Below are 17,500 nucleotides of genomic sequence, written 5' to 3' on the forward strand. Positions count from 1 at the left end.
TGTTTTATTATTACACACACAAACCATATCCATCCCATAGCAACCACCAGGACTGACCTCCCACTTTAAAAACATGAATAACCCTTGAATAACCCTCTCCCGTCAATCCTGTAATCTTCCCCTCAAAAGGTAACCACTAACCTGAGTTTAGTCTTCATTATTCCTGAATTTCCCTTTAGGCTTTATTTTGTATGTGTGCGTTCCTAGATCATAGAGAGAATCATTTTGTGTATTTTGAACAATTTATGATTTATGTACTGTGTGCATCCTTCTGCAAGTTACTTGTTCCATTCCATAAAATTTGGGATGATACAATGCTGTTCATTCATTTGAACTGCTGTCGAGTCTTCCTTTGTATGAACAGACCGACATTTATTTTTTACTTAAGCCCCTGTTGCAGGTGATGCTGCTGAAAATATACTTCATATTCCTCTTTGTGTACTTGGGGAACACAACAGGGTAGATGGGTCATCATGTGAACAGTCTCATGTGTTCACTTCCTCCTCCAGTGGTGGGGGGAATATATACCACCCCAAGCAGGGCATACGATTTCTCATTGCTCTGGATCTTTACCAGTAATCCATTTGGCAGTCTCAGGCTCTCCTCCCCCGACATAAGAATCTGAAACGATCTCTCACTGTGGTTTCAGCTGGCATTTCACCAAGTACTAGTGAGGTAGAGCCAGTTACCATCTGTACACTGGCCATTCATACTTTGCTAAGTTGACTGTTTCTACTCTTAGCACATTTTTTATGGACTTGTTCAGAAAATTCTTCGAAACATTTTTAGAATGTGATCTGAACAGTTCAGATTTTTATCCACCTAAATACAAGTTTTGAAGGTATGGACTGCATTAGAGAGGCAAGATTACAATCACTAGGTCCACCAGCAAAATATTTACACAAGGAGATGTTATCAAGAGCAGTGATAAAGCAGAACACCAAAACAGTTCACATAACCCAAATAAAGGCAGAAAAGAGGAAATTGAAAAACTGAAAACAGATGGTGCAAATAGAGAACAATAAAACATGGAGCTAAATCCAAATGTGTCAATAATTATATTAATGCACATAGTCTAAACACATTAAGAAAAGATGGATTTCCAGAATGCTTTTTAACACAATGTATTGTTGTTTTGTAACAGTAGCTGTAATAGATTATCCCCGTACATATAAATATCTATATACAGAGTATCTGGAAATATTTGTTTGTTTGTTTGTTTGGTTTGAGATAGAGTCTGGTCATGTTATCAAGACTGGTCTCAAACTCCTGGGCTCTAGCAATCCTCCTGCCTCAACCTCCCAAGTAGTTGGGACTACAGGCATGAACCCTAGACATCCAGCTCTATAATTATTTTTTAAAAAGCAAATTTAGGGCTGTGAATATAGCTCAGGAGTGGAGCACTTACCTAGGGTGGTCAAGGTCCCCAATATTAAAAAAAAACATGTTTATGACCCCCATAAGAAATTCATTTTGAGTGTAATAATATAAGTAGGTTAAAAATCATAAAACAAAGGGAAGAAGATATACCACACGAACACCATAAATTTCAGAATTATAAAATATGTTATGTGGCACAATGGTACCAGTCTAGATATCGTGAAAAGAAAATTGAAGTGTCTATACTAATCTATCAGACAATTTGGACTTCAAAGCCAAGAAAATTACCAGGGATACTGAGGCACATTTCATAATGATAAAAGGGTCAATTTATCCAGAAAACACAACAATCCTAAGTGCCGATGTGCTTAATATCAGGGTTTGTAAATAAGGAAGCAAATCCTGGCAGAACTTTAGGGAGAACTTGACAGATCCACAGCGGTGTCTGAGGATTTCAACGCTGTTCTATTAGTAATAGATGGAACCAGTAAAGAGAAAATTAGCCAAGATGGAGAAGAGAACACCACCATCAACCAACTGAATTAATTCAACACTTCGAGACCCTCCACCCTATGCAACAAGACACACATTCTTTCAAGCGTACAAGAAATGTGCACTATGATAGACCACATCTGAGGTGATAAATCAAACCGTAGCAGAATTCAAACCATAGAAATCATATAAAATATATTTATGTGACACAATGGTACCAATCTAGATATCGCTAACAGAAAGATAATCCCCAAACACCTTAACACTTTAAAATTAACCATTTTCCTTCTAAACAGACCATGAGTCAAAGAGAATATCTCATGAGAAATTAGGAAAAATTTTGAACTAAACAGAATACAAAATTTATGAAATGCAGATAAGGCAGGGATGAGATGGAAGCTTATAGTATTAAAATACTACATTGCAAATAAAAACATGGGTCTCAAATAAATTAACTAAGGATTCACCCTAAGAAAATAGACAAGGATGGTATGTATATACAATGGAATATTACTCAGTCATAAGGAAGAATGAAATCATGGCATTTACCAGTAAATGGATGGAACTGGAGACTATCGTGCTAAGTGAAATAAGCCAGTCCCCAAAATCCAAAGCCTTAATGTTCTCTCTGCTATGTGTATGCTAACACACAATAAGCGGGGGCAGAGAATAGAAGTTCACTGGATTAGACAAAGGTTAATGAAGGGAAGGGAGGAGGACTAGGAATAGGAAAGACAGTAGAATGAATCAGACATAACTTTCCTAGGTTATTATGAATATAGCTGGTGTAACTCCATATAATGGACAACCACCGGAATGGGATCCTAATTGGAATGGGTTGTACTCCATGTATGTATAATATGTCAAAATACACTCTACTGTCATGTTTATCTAAAAAGAAAAAGAAAGCAGATAAGGAAAATGATGATGATGATGATGATGATGATGATTCCAAAGCAAGGAGAATAAAAGAATAAAAGCTATGAACAGATATTGATAAAACTGAAAACAACAACAACAATCAATGAAACCAAAAGCTGGTTCTTTGAAGTTGCCAATAAGCTAATTGATCTTTAGGAAGAACCCTATGGATAAAGCTGAACTAACCTATTTTATAAATAATTGTGGTCTAGATATCATGGGAGAAGCAGCATCTCTGGAAGAGAATCCCAAGAAGTTCCCCTGGGAGGGTGAAGGTCTCAGTAAGGACTGGTGGGGTCCTTGACATGTGTAAAGGAAAAGAATTTCAGCCAGTTATATTGCATATGCCTACAATCCCAGAGCTCAGGAGGCAAAGGCAGGAGGATTGCCAGTTCACAGCCAGCCTCAGCAACTTAGTGAGGCACTGAGCAACTCAATGAGACCCTGTCTCTTAAAAAAAAAAAAAAAAAAAAAGACTAGGGATGTGGCTCAGTGATTGAGTGCCCCTGAGTTCAATCCCTGGTACCAGGAAAAAAAAAAAAAGTTTCAGCACATGTCAATAGAGGTACAGAAATTTATTTAGGGAAAAAAAAAAAAGTATGCACAATGCAGACCACCTAGGGAGTGAGAGACACGTGCTGGGGGTTTGTGGCTCTTTTAAAGGAAATTTGGTGAAGGGTCAGTATAAGAGGTGTATTAATAGAAATGACATCAGTCTTGTGATCTCAATATGGCTTAGGGTGGTCTGGTCTTTCTAGTATGAAAGTGCTCTTCATTTTCTGATCCATAGATAATGCTAGAAGGTACCCTAAATTATAGGTTTCTCAAGATATCATATCTCTCTTAATCTATTTATTGTTGGGCTAATTAACCCTGCATGGGGTAGATTTACAGATCTCCCAGAAATCTGGGAGTGACAGGCCTGTAAAAGTATGCGGAACTTCTGGATTAAAAATGTATTTCCTTGTCCTTCCTTTATGTCTTTTTTCTGCCTCATTTAAAAAAAAATTTCTTGTACCCTGCTTATAGACATATTTGCTAGATGACATGGATTTGCATGATTCTATTTCTTCACCTTCAGCTATGGTGGTTAAAGCAAATTAATTTACTGTCCTGCACTAAAATGAGCTTTAGGATTCTTTGAAAGGGACTGAATCAGAGAAACATACTCTAGTACCAGAATGAATCTGAGCAGCCTAGCCATCCCCAGGGCTGGATTCCCATAGATGTGTATTTGCTGGAAGTCACCTGCTTGGCAGTTAGCCCAGGTGCCTGCCCACATACCTGCCGCTCTCCTTAGCTGTGTGCCCCTGGGGCTGAGCCAGGGAAGCTCTGTGGGAGCACTCAAGAGCAGACTGGCTCCCTGGAGCATCAATCTGCATTTTTCACTCTTCCAAGAGCAAGGCTGTATCCCAAATAGAGCACCCCAATAATCTACCACGCACACCAGAGAGAGAGCCTGACCGGAGGCCAACTTGGTAGCATTTTATTTTGTAAAATAATTGATCACAACAGGCTTTCTAAGAAGCCACTCTCTGTTCAGAGGTATGATAAAAGAAAGACTCTGAGGTGTCCTAAATTTAGCCACAAGGGCTAGGAGGATGGGGGTAAGATGAGATGGGCAAGTTAGTTAACAGCTATGTGCCAAACACAACAAAAGAACATTTCAAGTTTTGAATTCCTGAATGTGCGTGGTAAAGTCCTTCCCTAGCATGCATAAGGCCCTGGGCTCCATCCCCAGAACAGCAAAGAAAAAAAAAAAAAAAAATATATATATATATATATATATATATATATATTCAAATCTCATCTCCTATGCACGCACATTCACACACACACCACCACCACCACCATCATCACCACCACATCCTGCTTGGGACTCCAGCCAAACTTGCAGTAACAAATACTCCTCATGGACTACCCCCTCATCCTGGTCCTCTGATCCAGAATCAGTGAAGCGTCAACATAAACAACTTGTGCTTTCCTTCCCCCAGTTTTCACTATAAAAATACTTTTGGCTTTCGGCCCAGTGGACATTGCTCTAGTCTTGCTTCTGGAAGTGGCAGGAACTTGTTCCAGACTGTGGACCGTTGTTGGCTAGCATCTGTTATGGCCCCAGTGAAACTTGTATTTCAGAGATCCCTCAGCCTCAAGAGTTCTGGCCTAACAAGTACCTCAGGGACACAGATTGGTGAGAAAGCAAAACATGAAGGTGGACAGCCAGTCCACACAGAGTCTTAGAGTGCCTTTCCCTCCCTCCCCAGGTAATGCCACTCCTAGCCTGAGTTTTCCCCTCCCAGACATGAACTCATGTTTACATCTCCCAGAACACACAGTAAACAATCCTCTTGTAGTAGAAGCGTTTGCTGAATTTAAACATTTTGATGAGTTTTTGTATGAACTAGATGTTACGTAAGAAATTATGTAAAAAAATTTGCATGTGGTGCAAAATGATGGTTTCTGTTTCCATATTTGTTAGCCTATTACATAATAAAATCTGAATATAATGTGTACAAATATTTTCACCATTCCATTTTTTTATTTTTGAAAATAACCACGTGATTGGACAAGGTTGAAGCGAGGGAAATCTAGGAATGACTTTGTCTCCTGCAACTGAGAATCCAGCACAATAAGGACCCACCACCACCGCCACCCTCAGTTCTTCCTGGGTGGCTGGGGACAGCACTCCTATTGCAGAGGACATCTTTCCCAAGGCTGAGGCCACCTCTCCAGACAGTCTTTAAATGTGAAATCCTACTCAGGAGCAGCTAATGGGGTATGCATATTGCTACCGCTGCCCTCTTACCCAAATGAAACTTCCCTTCCTCTGTCTGGAACATCTCAGGCCAGAATGGTATAGGAGGTAGAGATAGGGTGTGATGGGACAGCCTCCCAAGTGGAGGACACAGGCCATGACAAAGAAAAGTTCCACACACATGGAGCTGAGAGGCAGGCTGGGGTGAACAACCAGATTGCTCTCAACGTGACTTTTATTGTTTCAACGTTCTTATTGAGATTATCTTTCATGCAGTGAAATGCATAGAGCTTCAGCATACAACATCCACACCAAAATAAAGAGCATGTGTATCTTGCCCAAAAGTTCTTTTTTTGCCCCTTTTCAAGAAAAATATTCCTCTGCTGCACAGGCAACACTTGATCCGCTATCACTATAGATTAATTTGCATTTTTTAGAGTTGCACATAAATGGAATCATAAACTAAGTTCTGTTTCCCCTCCAGGCAATGTGTAAATATCAGTAATCCATTCTTTTTCATTGCTGTATAATGGCCTCTTGTCTGGATGTACCACGATTTATTCCTCCCCATTAAGTCACCTGAACTGTTCCTGGTTGTTGTCGTGTGTTCAGAGCATTTGTGAACATACATATACAAGTCTTTTTATGGATTTTGTTTTCATTTCTCTTGAATTAATACTAAAGAGTGGGATTGTTGGTAACCTGGCTTCTCAAATTCTGATAAAATGAGGGAATTTCCACTGTTCTGCTAAACTCACTGGGCCCTTCCCCTGATGAAAGTTGTTCTGTCACTTATATGAATTGCAGATCTTTTGGGGGGTGACATCTTTTCCCCCTTAAGATCAAATTTCTCATTCAATATTCCAATTTGCACAATATGGAATATGCCAAAAAGTCTGACAAACCATTAAGAGGGTCAAACAAGAGGGCTGCTTTCAAGAGTTATATCCAAGCAACAAAAGCACTACTCCACAGCAGGATTGTGTAATTAAAAATAAAATAGGAAAATTATCTCATTCATCATACCTAGAAATAAACTCAGCAAGAAATATTCAAGACCCAGACTAAGAACACTGTAACCTGACCTAAGAACTTAAAGATGACTTGAGTAACTGAAAAGATAAAAGACACCATAACGAAGTTAAAAGGCAAATAAACAGACTGAGAGATAATATTGATCACATCTCTAAAAGGCCAAGACTCTTATCCAACAAGACTCTCTTACTTACAAACCAGTAAGAAAAACAAATAGTACAAGTGAAATACTAAGCAAGGGATGTGAACAGGAAACTTCACAGAAGAAATACAAATGGACAATAAACATGTAGATGAATACCCAACTATGCTTATAAGCAAGGGAAATGTGAATTAAAAAAACAACGAAATGGTGTTTTACAAAGCTTTCCATGATGATCCAGGATCTAGTGCAGGCAGGTGTGAAAGAGAACTAAGGAAATCAATATGGCCTTTAGAGAGAGCTATTTGGCATCAACTGTTAAGTAAAACATGTACAAGCTACACTCAGTTATCCTGACTCACCTGTATCCTAGAAAAACTCATGTGCACAAAAATCCCTGCATGAGGAAAGCACCATCCCAGCTTCCCAGCTGTGTCCATTGCAGTAGAATCTCCAGACCACCCCTACACCATCACTCTATCCACCACCTAGTTAGGGGCCTCTGATTCATGCAGTGGCCACAGGCAAGCAAAGAACACTCTAGAGCAATAAATAGAAATATAAGGAATCTAGGGGCTCTCACCTGTAAAGATTTATAAGATCTATTTGCTGATCATTTATGTAAAAAAAAAATATATCTGCACATGAAATTTAATCCCAGGAATGCAAGGTTGGTTGAATATCCAAAAACAAATTATCATATCAATAGAACAAAAACCAGAAATCATATGATCATCTCAACAAATGCAGAAAAGCATTTGACAAAAACCCAACACTTTCATGATAAGCACACTCAACAAAACTAAAAATAGAAAGAAATTTCAACCCTGATAAAAAGTAACATTACCCTTAACAGTGAAAGACTAGATGCTTTGCCCATCAGATCAGAAATAAGACAAAAATGTCTGCTCTCACCACTTCTATTTAACATGTTACTGAAGGTTTTAGCAAGGGAAATTAGACAAGAAAATTACATAGATGGCATCCAGAAAATTACATAGATGGAAAAAGAAAGTAAAACTATCTCTATTTATATATGACACAACACTGTTATATAAACATATGCAGAGGGCTGGGGATGTGGCTCAAGCGGTAGCGCGCTGGCCTCACATGCGTGCGGCCGGGGTTCGATCCTCAGCACCACATACCAACAAAGATGTTGTGTCCGCCGAGAACTAAAAAAATAAATAAATATTAAGAATTCTCTCTCTCTCTCTCTCTGTCTCTCTCTCTCTCTCCTCTCTCACTCTCTCTTAAAAAAAACATATGCAGAATATACAAAGGAATTCATGAGAATGAGTGAGGTTTAACTAAGAGTGTGAAGAATAAACAAAGACTCTTTAGTTAAAAAAAAGAAAAAAGAAATAAAGAAAGAAAAATCATGAAAATACTAAGGAATTCACTTAAAACTATTAGAACTAGTAAATGAGTTTAGTGAGGTTGAAGAATATAAGATTGAGACACAAAAATCAATTGTATTTCTACACATTTGTAATTAACAATATAAAAATGCAATTAAAGAAGCAATTACCTTTTTAGTTACATCAAAAAGAGGAAAATACATCAGAATAAGCTTAACAAGATAAGTGCAAAGTTTATACTCTAAAAATGAAATAACATTGTTCGAAGAAATTAAAGAAGACCTAAATAAATGGGAAAACATATCATGTTCATGGAGAGAAGAATTTAATATTATTAAAGGTTAACAATATGCCCATAAAATGATCTACAGATTCAACACCGTCCCTCTCAAAATCCCAGGTGGATTCTTTGCAGAAATTGACAGACTGATTCTAAAACTCATGGAAATTCAAGAGAATTAGAATAGACTGAACAATCTTGAACAGGAATAGCTTTGGAGAATTCGGTTCCATGCTTAAAACTTAGCACAAAGTCCCAGTTATCAAGACAGTGTGGTATGAAGTTGGACCCCTACTTCATATCACAAACAAAATTAACCCAAAATGAATAGGAACCCTAAATGTAAGAGCAAAAACTATAAAACCCTTAGGGGAAAAAAGTCAACATAAATCTTAGTGACCTTGGATTTGGCAGTGGAATCTCAGATGTGACATCATAAACAACAGAAAAGAAATAGATTAGTTAGACTTAATCAAACTTAAAATTTATTGTACTTCAAATGACAGTATCAAGAAAGTGAAGAGAACCAGTTGTCATGGTACACACCTGTAATCCCAGCAACTTGGGAGGCTGAGGCTGGAGGATCACAAGTTCAAAGACACCCCAGCAATCTATCGAGGCCCTAAGCAACTTAGCAAGACTCTGTTTTAAAATTTTAAAAAGTTAAAAAGGGGCTAGGGAGAAAGTGGTAATGCATCTCTGAGTTTAATCCCTAATATCAAAAAGAAGGAAGAGGAGAAGGAAGGGTAGGGAAGAAGAAGGTTGTAGGAGTTAGGTGCAGTGGTTACATGCCTATAATCACAGTGATTCAGAAGCCCGAAGCAGGAGGATCACAAGTTCAAGGCCAGCCTCAGCAACTTAATGAGGCCCTAAGTAAATTAGTGAAACCCTGTACCAAATTTAAAATAAAAAGGGCTGGGGATGTACCACAGTGGTAAAGTGCCCCTGGTTCAATCCCCAGTACCAAAAAAAAAAAAAAAAAAGTCAAAAGAGAATTCTCAGAATGGCAAAGAGATTTTCCATTTATATATCTGATAAGGCATTCATACCAGATTATATGAGAATCATCACAGCATGATAATAAAAAGGCAGGCTAAGGATCTGAGTAGACATTTCTCTAAAGAACACACATGAGTGGACAAGAAGTACACAATAAGAAGTGTGCTTCATTAGTGATCAGAAAAATACAAATCAAAACCAACAGCAAGGGCTGGGATTGTGGCTCAGTGGCAGAGCACTTGCCTAGCATGTGTGAGGCACTGGGTTTGATTCTCAGCACTACGTATAAATTAAAAAAAATAAAAGAAAAGAAAGGTGCATCAACAACTAAAGAAAAAAAAAACAGCGAGATACCACTTTTTATCCATTAGGATGGCTATAATCAGAAACACAGTAATAGTAAGAGTGTCAAGGAGAAATTGGAAGCCCCTTGATTAACAGTTTTTGGGGGGTAAAATAAAATTAACATGATGGTTAATTTTATGTGTCAGCTCAACTTGGCTGAGATTCACATCTGAATGTGGGGTCAAAGTGAAGCCGACTGCCCTCCCTATTAATGGCGGGTGGCCGTGTCCAATCAACTGGAGACCAGACTAGAACAAGACTGGACTAGAACAAAAAGTCTGAGTAAGAGGAAAACTCCTCCTTCCTAAATGCTTGGACTGGAACATCGCTCTTCTACTGTCTTTGGACTTAAACTGAAAAATTGATTTTTCTTGGTTCTTGAGCTCGCCGGTCTTCAGGTTGGAACTTGACATCAGCAACTGCAGCTTCCTGGCACATCTTGAGACCTCTCAATCTATAACCATATGAGCCAATTCTTATAAGAAATCCCTCTCCTCCTCCCTTTCCTCCTCCTCCTCCTCCTCCTCCCCTTCTTCTGCTGCTTCTTCTTCTTATGATTATTATTATTATTCCTCTTCTTCCGCTTCCCCTCCTCTCCTCCTGCTCCTTGTACCCCCCTTATCTGAAATGTGTGGGACTAGAAGTGTTCCATTCTGACTTTTTCAGAATATTTGCATATATATACTGAGATATCTTGGGGATGGAATCCAAAACTAAACCCAAAATTTACACACACACACACACACACACACACACACACACACATATGTATTTTTTTACATAGTCTGAATGTAATTTTATACAATATATTTAATGATCTTGTGCAAGAAACAAAGTTTCATGGTGTGGAATTTTCCACTCGTGGTGTCATATCAGCACTCAAAAATGTTTCAGATTTTATAGCATTTTGGATTTTGGATTTTGGAATTAGATATGCCTAACTTAAGGGGTGGGGATGTGGTCACTGCTGGAGGACCTTGCCTATCTTGGACTTGCACGAGACCCTGGGTTCAATCCCTAGCACCACGAAAAAGCTGGGGTAGAGGGATACTTTGCACATGGACACACACACACACACACACACACAGACACACACACACGTGCACACATTTTCCCATGTATATATTATGTTTCTCTGGAGAACTCTCATACAAGGGAATAATGAAAATGTTATGGATATGATTATGGTGTTGGCTTATGTAACTTTATAAAATAAACTAAAAAACACTGAAATGCACACTTTAAGCTGGTGAGTTGTGGGGTATCTGAATCATGTCTCAACAAAGCTGTAATCAACAAACACACCCTCGACACATGTCACCTCCACGGGAATGCTCAGAGAAGGGTCTGGAAGGCAAGGGAACTGATAAAGGATTTTCCTGTCTTGCTCCCTTTAACAGAATCCCCTACGGTAGATAGGAATTTCTGTCATCCAAGGGTGAATATAACTCATTTGGTTCTTGGAACAACCTGATGAGGTGTCCACTGCTAGGAATCCCATTTTACCCAGGCAGAAACTGAGCTACAGAATGCATGTGTTTAGCATGAGAGAGCGTCTGGCTCTGGTCCCCTGAACCACAGGGAAAAAGAGAAAGAGAGAAATTCAGTGAGAGTGAAATGGAGAAATGTGCCCAGTGTTTTATCACTGGCCACAAATACTGTGGTTGCCAATAAATGCACACAGCTATGTGGCAAACGGCTTTGTCCCTGGGCGTTCTAACCCATTACGCTATATTGCTTCTCATATATTTTGGTTCTCATTTCTTACTTGAATTTTCATCATGAGGGTGTATTGAGATGATGGTTTGATACTAAAAGTTTATTGAAATAATAATTCTATCATCTACTCAAGACAATTCATTCAACATTCTGAAAGGGGTTCTCAATGAACAGGGAGCTGTCCTCATATTTGATCCATAATTTGAAGAAGTCATCTCAGGGAGGGACATCAGGACAAACCCCCACATCTCCAATACTCACCCTTACCCTGCTCTCTGATGACCCTACAAGGCCCCACATATACTTTCTGTGATTCTCAAACTTCTTAGTCTTGGGATCTCTTTGCACTCTTAAAAAAAAATTATTGAGGATCCTAAATTAGCATTTGTGTATTTAAATTATATCTATCGACATTTAAGATATTAATTGGGGGATTGGGGTTGTGGCTCAGTGGCAGAGCACTTGCCTGGCATGTGTGAGGCACTGAGTTTGATCCTCAGCACCACATATAAATAAATAAAAAATAAAGGTACATCAACAACTTAAAAATATTTTAAAAAGAATTTTTTTAAAAAGATATTAATTGGGTGCAGTGGTGAACACCTGTAATCCCAGCAGCTTAGAGGTTGAGTTAGGAGAATCACAAGTTCAAAAACAGCCTCAACAACTTAGCTGTCTCAAAATAAAAATAAAAAATTCTGGGGATGCAGCTCAGTGATTAAGCACCCCTATGTTCAATCCCTGATACATAAGAAGGAAGAAGAGATATTAGGAGTTAAAGCTGAGGAAAAAAATATAATACTTATCATTTAAAAACAACAATAATAAGCAGGTTACATGTTAACACAAAAACATCTGTATGAAACTATTTGCAAAATAAAACAAAAATTTAATGAGAAGAATGGCATCATTTTACCTTTTTGCAAAGCCCTTGTTAATTTTTTAATTGATGCACTATAATTAGACATAGTCGTGGAACTCTGTGACATACTTGTACATGCACATAATGCAAAGCTCTTTTATGCTGGGTTCCACAGAAGGCAGCTGGACCATCATATCTGTTCTTGCATTTGGTCTGAAGCACATGAATAAATTCTATGAATAAGTAGGCTGCTATGCTGGACGATGACCTAGGGGACAATGAGGGGAGGCTTCTCAAAGGGGTGACACACTGAATGACCAGAAATGTAAAGGACCCATTCCTGCAAAGTCTCTGGAAATAGCATTCCAGACACCAGGCACAGCACTGCAAAGGCCCTGAGGCAGAAATAGCTAGGCATTTTTTAAGAATGGAAGGAAGGATAGACTTCACACTGGCCCATTCTTTTTTTTTTTTTTCTTTTTTTTTTTTTTTTTTTTTTTGGTTTTGCTTACTGCCCAAAGATATTTATTCCATTAGGTGACTTCAAGCCATCTGCTGCATACTATCCTTTGTTCACAAATGCTTTTCTTTAGCTGACCCCCCACTAAATCCCAGACTCACACCCCAACCAACACCTCCATTGGGCCACCAAACAGGTAATGCTCAAAACTGTTCCTACCCAGCTCAGTTTAGGAATAAAGACCAACTAGAAATATCCAGCTCCACAATGACCCCAGCCCAGTTTCCAATAAATTTATCACTGACTGGGTGTTCCTTTCAGCACTGCAAAGCCTCAAAATAATCCTGACATATTTTCCTTGGCAACATCAATCAAACACACATACACACACACACACACACAAAAAAAAAAAAAAAAAAAAAACCAATAAGGAACTGCTTCCAGAGCAGGCAAATTTGATTACAGAAGGTCCTAACTTAACAATGATTCAAGTTAAGATTTTTCATTTTCACCTTGGTGGTGAAAGGGATATGGATTCAGTAGAAATTGTAATTTTAAAATTTTGTTCTTTTTCCTTGGCTAGGGATAGGCTCTATGGTCCTCACATGGGCCAGGCACCAGCATTGCCAGTGTTATGGATATTGTCTTTTAATATTTCTTAGTTGAATAGGTGAACACACTACCTTTATTTATTTTTATGTGGTGCTGAGGATCAAACCCAGTACCTCACACAGTGCCAGGCGAGCGCTCTACCAAGGAGGTACAACCCCAACCCCAAGTTTTGGATATTTTGTTTTGGGTTTTTCTATCCCATCAAGTCTAACAAAATATCATGTGTGTCTCCTGCTGTGTGGGGTAAGTGAATACACATATAACCATTGTTTTTTTCACTTTCAGTGTTCAGTAAATTACACAAGATATGCAACACACTTTATTATAAAACGCACTTGATGTTACATCATTTTGCCCAGGTGTAGGCTGGGCCAAAAAAAAGTGTTCGGAGGAGGCGAGGCTAAGCTATGATCTTGGATGGTTAAGTTGATTTACAACGCGACAGTTTACTGGTGTAACTTTCTAGTAAGTGGAGGAGCCTCTGCACTTAGCACACAGCCTCGTGTCATGTCTGCAATTGCTGCAGCTCACTGGAACTGTCTAAGCTATAGGAATTCCCGAGGAACTTTTTTAAAACTTCAATGCGTCCCTCATCTTCCCCCCCCACCCCCAAAGCCCTGGATTCAAATGCTCTGGAGTAGGTCCCCAAGTGCCGGCGTATTTATTTACAGGGCCTCAGCACAGCAATCAGCAACCACCGGCAAGCTTAGGTTCGTCCCCACACTGGCGTCTGAGCTCGTTTTGAATGCATTCCACCTACTGTCACACTGGTGGACTCCACTTCGCAGGCCTCCCCTTTGGGTCCCACTTGACCTCGCTAAGCCTCAAAGATATGCAACAGATTTATTGCGTGTATGGAGGGAGAGGGGGAAATCAGCAGTGCTTTGGAAGGATTAGCAAAGCACGGTAGCAGTTTCCTGGCGTGCAGAGAGGCAAAGTCAGCTCTGGGGAACCGGGAGAGCAGAAGCTGAAGCCGGTCACGTGTAGCCCAGCACGCAACCCTGTAGCCACGCCACGCCATCAGCTGGGGCCTGGACTAAAAAGGTCTCTCAGGTCCCAGGAGAGAGGGGGTATTGGGCGGTGGGCGGGGACGCAAAGCGGAAGCAAAAGGGCAACGAGGGAGCTGGAAAGCTCGGTAGAGGCACCGCTGGGATTCGAACCCAGGATCTCCTGTTTACTAGACAGGCGCTTTAACCAACTAAGCCACGGCGCCGCCCGTGTAAGCAGCGCCAGAAACTATTCCCCATCTCTAGTCACTCCATGAGCCACGCGCGTGCGCAGAGGCTTTTTGATTTTTGAGTTTTAGGCGGCGAGGAGGCTGGATGCCGGCGCATGCGTGGCGTACATGCTTGCTCGCCTCAGAGAATTCGAACTCCACATGGTGCGTGGGGCCTGGGCGGGCCTAGTTTCCCGGTGCTGGTAGCGTCTCCTCGACGGAAACCGGATACCTGCCTGTACCTTTATGGGGTCCTCGTTCAAGGTCTGCGCTTTTTGCTCGCCAGACGCGGCGCAGGGGAGCCCCTGAAGGCTCCGGAGAACCCACGAAACGACTGCGCCGCGGGGCTGCTGGCTCGGCCCTCGGGACACCCTGGGAACTCCGGCCCCACCAGCACCACGCCCTCAGCCGGAGCCGGCCGCCGTCCCTGCCAGCCCCCGGGGGCCCATAACTTCATTTGGGCCGCTTCTTCCTGAGTCAGGGTAGCATCACAGGGTACTCAGGGGACCCTGAGCTATCACAGCACCCAGATAGGGCAAGTAGGAGTCCTCCCACCCAGGCTCCCCTCTTGCTCCCCCGGGGTCTCCGCCAGCTACTGGTCCCAGCACTTTTCAGAGGGCTTTTGGGTAACACAAACGCGTGGAAGAGTCAGCCGCAGAACTGTTGAGTCTGTACAAAAATACGTGCACGGGAAGGCTCGCTCTAGTCTTTTTTGTAATACCAACCTAGGTGCCCAGCAGTAGGGGCAGTGTTCATATATGCTCTCTAGCTGTCCTCCACAGCCACAGCGATGACTACATCTGCAGTGTCTTCACGTGTTGGAAGGCCTCAGAACTTCTGCAAGGAGGGAGGCCTCTTGCTGGGAAGGTGTAAGTGGAGTTTTGACAAGTTCATACATAAGTCGTTGTAAATAAGTGAATAAATACTAAGCAGCCAACTTGAATCTAAGCAATAACCCCACCCCACCTCCCACCCTCGTGACTCACAGGGAAGGCACTAAACATGGGGCCTCCCTAAATGATTCTCAGATTATTGTGCTAATGCACAAAATCTTTGGATGCCAAACAATGGACACTGTAAATCAGTCCTGCAATCAAGTTTCTAAAATGGAGCACAGAACATATTAATGATATTGGGCAAAAAAAAAATCATGTGAAACTCACCAAATGGAACAGGAGAATCTTCACATTTTTTAACTGAAAACTTCAGTCTTTCTGAATTGATCAATGTTCTACAATATGCAGTGGAAGCAGAAAGACTGCTGCACATATGCATGGGAATTCTGGAAATTCAAAAGTCTGGGGCAGAGAGCATGAAACATTCTGTGGTGGAAATACCACACCACCTCTTGCATATTCAGACCTTCCTCTGCTCTAGGCAGATGGCCATCTGGGAGCATTAGCCAGTGTCTTAGTTGGTTTTGTGTTACTACAACAAAATACCTGAGTCTGGGTACTTTATAGAGAAAAAATATTTATTGAGCTCATGGTTCTAGAAGCAGGGAAGTTCAAGATCATGCAGTGACATCTGATTAGTGCTTCATATGGTGTCATAACATGGCAGATGGCATCACATGACAGGAGCACATGTAAGAACAGCAAGTAGCACATGTAGAAGAAACCAAACACAGGGGTGGCCTAACTTTATAACAATCTGCTCTTGAGGTAGCAAATTCAGTCCCCTGATATCTAACCCACTCCCAAGAGGCAGTTATTGATACCTTCCCATGGTGTGTCCACCATTGGGAACCAAGCATCCAGTATATGAACTCTTAAGGAACAAATCATAGTCAAACCATATAAGCCACAATGCCTTGCCTCCTGACCCACAGAGGGGGGACCCCCACACATCTTCATGTTCATTTGACAAACTCATCCTCGGGAAATGCTGATACCAGTCCTAGAGGCCCAAGCCTCCAGAATAGAGTCCATAACGCATCCCCAAAATGAGACAGAATGAACACCAGGACGTGAAGCTTAGAAATAGCAAACTGCTTCTACAATTCATATGCACACTTGTTTTCCAAAGGAATCTAGATTTATTCTGCAGGAAAACTGAAGTGTTCAACCCTCAAGGATGCTGTGGAGCTGAGGAGGTGGCCCTGCACTCAGAGCCCAGCCAGGGATTGGCCCCTGCCCCAGTCTGACAGGCCCACTCAGGTGGGGAGGGACCCTGAGAAGGATCCCTGCGGAAAGCCCCACAACCTGGGTGACAGGTGACCACGATCAAGTCAATGAAAGGGCCCAGTGGCCGTCAGTCCTCCTTATTCTGTTTCTGATGATGATGAAGCCACTGCTGGCAAGTCCATCGCATCTCTCCGGCAGAAGATACATTTGGTGACTATTTCAAACGAGCTGTCACTTTCCAAGGTGGAGAATGGCCTGTCACATCCTTCGCACTGACATGAAATATTTTAAGAGCAGAAAGGAGGTGCTGGTCAGAAAAGATCAGGGCATTAAGTTGGAATCCTCCCCCCATCATCTGGCTACTTTGGACTGGGCTGAAGTAAGGGCTCCCCTCTCAGGAGCCTCTAACCTCACAGAGTAGAGTCCACCCTACTGAGTGAACCCACATGGGCTTCTGCTCCGTCCCCCAACCCCTCCTCCAAGTTAAGCAGATGCTGCCAGCTCATGTCCCCTCCTGTGAGGGCCCTGAGGGCAGGAGTGGCAAGCCCCTGGGCAGCAGGGATGACAGGGTAGGTGTCCAAGCCTGTCTGGTGCTCTGTGCAGAGCAGAATTGTGGGAAAAGGGGGATGTCCTACCTCCTTGACATGCTAGGGAACACCCGACTTTTACCAAACCACAAGAGGCAAGCAGACAAGATTGCTGAACAAAACAGGGATTTCGACTAGACTGTCATAGGTGCTGAGCACCCTCTTCTATCCTGAGCCTTTGTCTGACCAAAACATGTAGAATGGTGGA

The 17,500-nt window shown here is 41.4% G+C and overlaps 2 protein-coding genes across 2 annotated transcripts in view; one reads left to right on the top strand and one right to left on the bottom strand.

The window, feature by feature from the left end:
• LOC308637870 (high mobility group protein B1-like) overlaps positions 1–15,030 on the top strand; it is a gene marked incomplete at both ends in the record, with an annotated part of 35,197 nt that extends 20,167 nt beyond the window's left edge. Inside the window, one exon of the mRNA XM_081274719.1 lies at positions 14,844–15,030. Coding sequence (XP_081130845.1) covers positions 14,844–15,030 — 187 coding nt within the window. The remainder of the gene's footprint in view (positions 1–14,843) is intronic.
• A 1,056-nt stretch (positions 15,031–16,086) lies between these two features.
• Positions 16,087–17,500, bottom strand: part of WDR88 (WD repeat domain 88) — a 38,989-nt gene continuing 37,575 nt past the window's right edge. Inside the window, exon 11 of the mRNA XM_081273095.1 lies at positions 16,087–16,977. Within this exon, the coding sequence (XP_081129221.1) occupies positions 16,843–16,977 (135 nt within the window). The 3' untranslated portion in view covers positions 16,087–16,842. The remainder of the gene's footprint in view (positions 16,978–17,500) is intronic.

This window comes from Spermophilus citellus (assembly GCF_964194105.1).
Source record: "Spermophilus citellus genome assembly, chromosome: 18".
Lineage (NCBI taxonomy): Eukaryota > Metazoa > Chordata > Mammalia > Rodentia > Sciuridae > Spermophilus > Spermophilus citellus.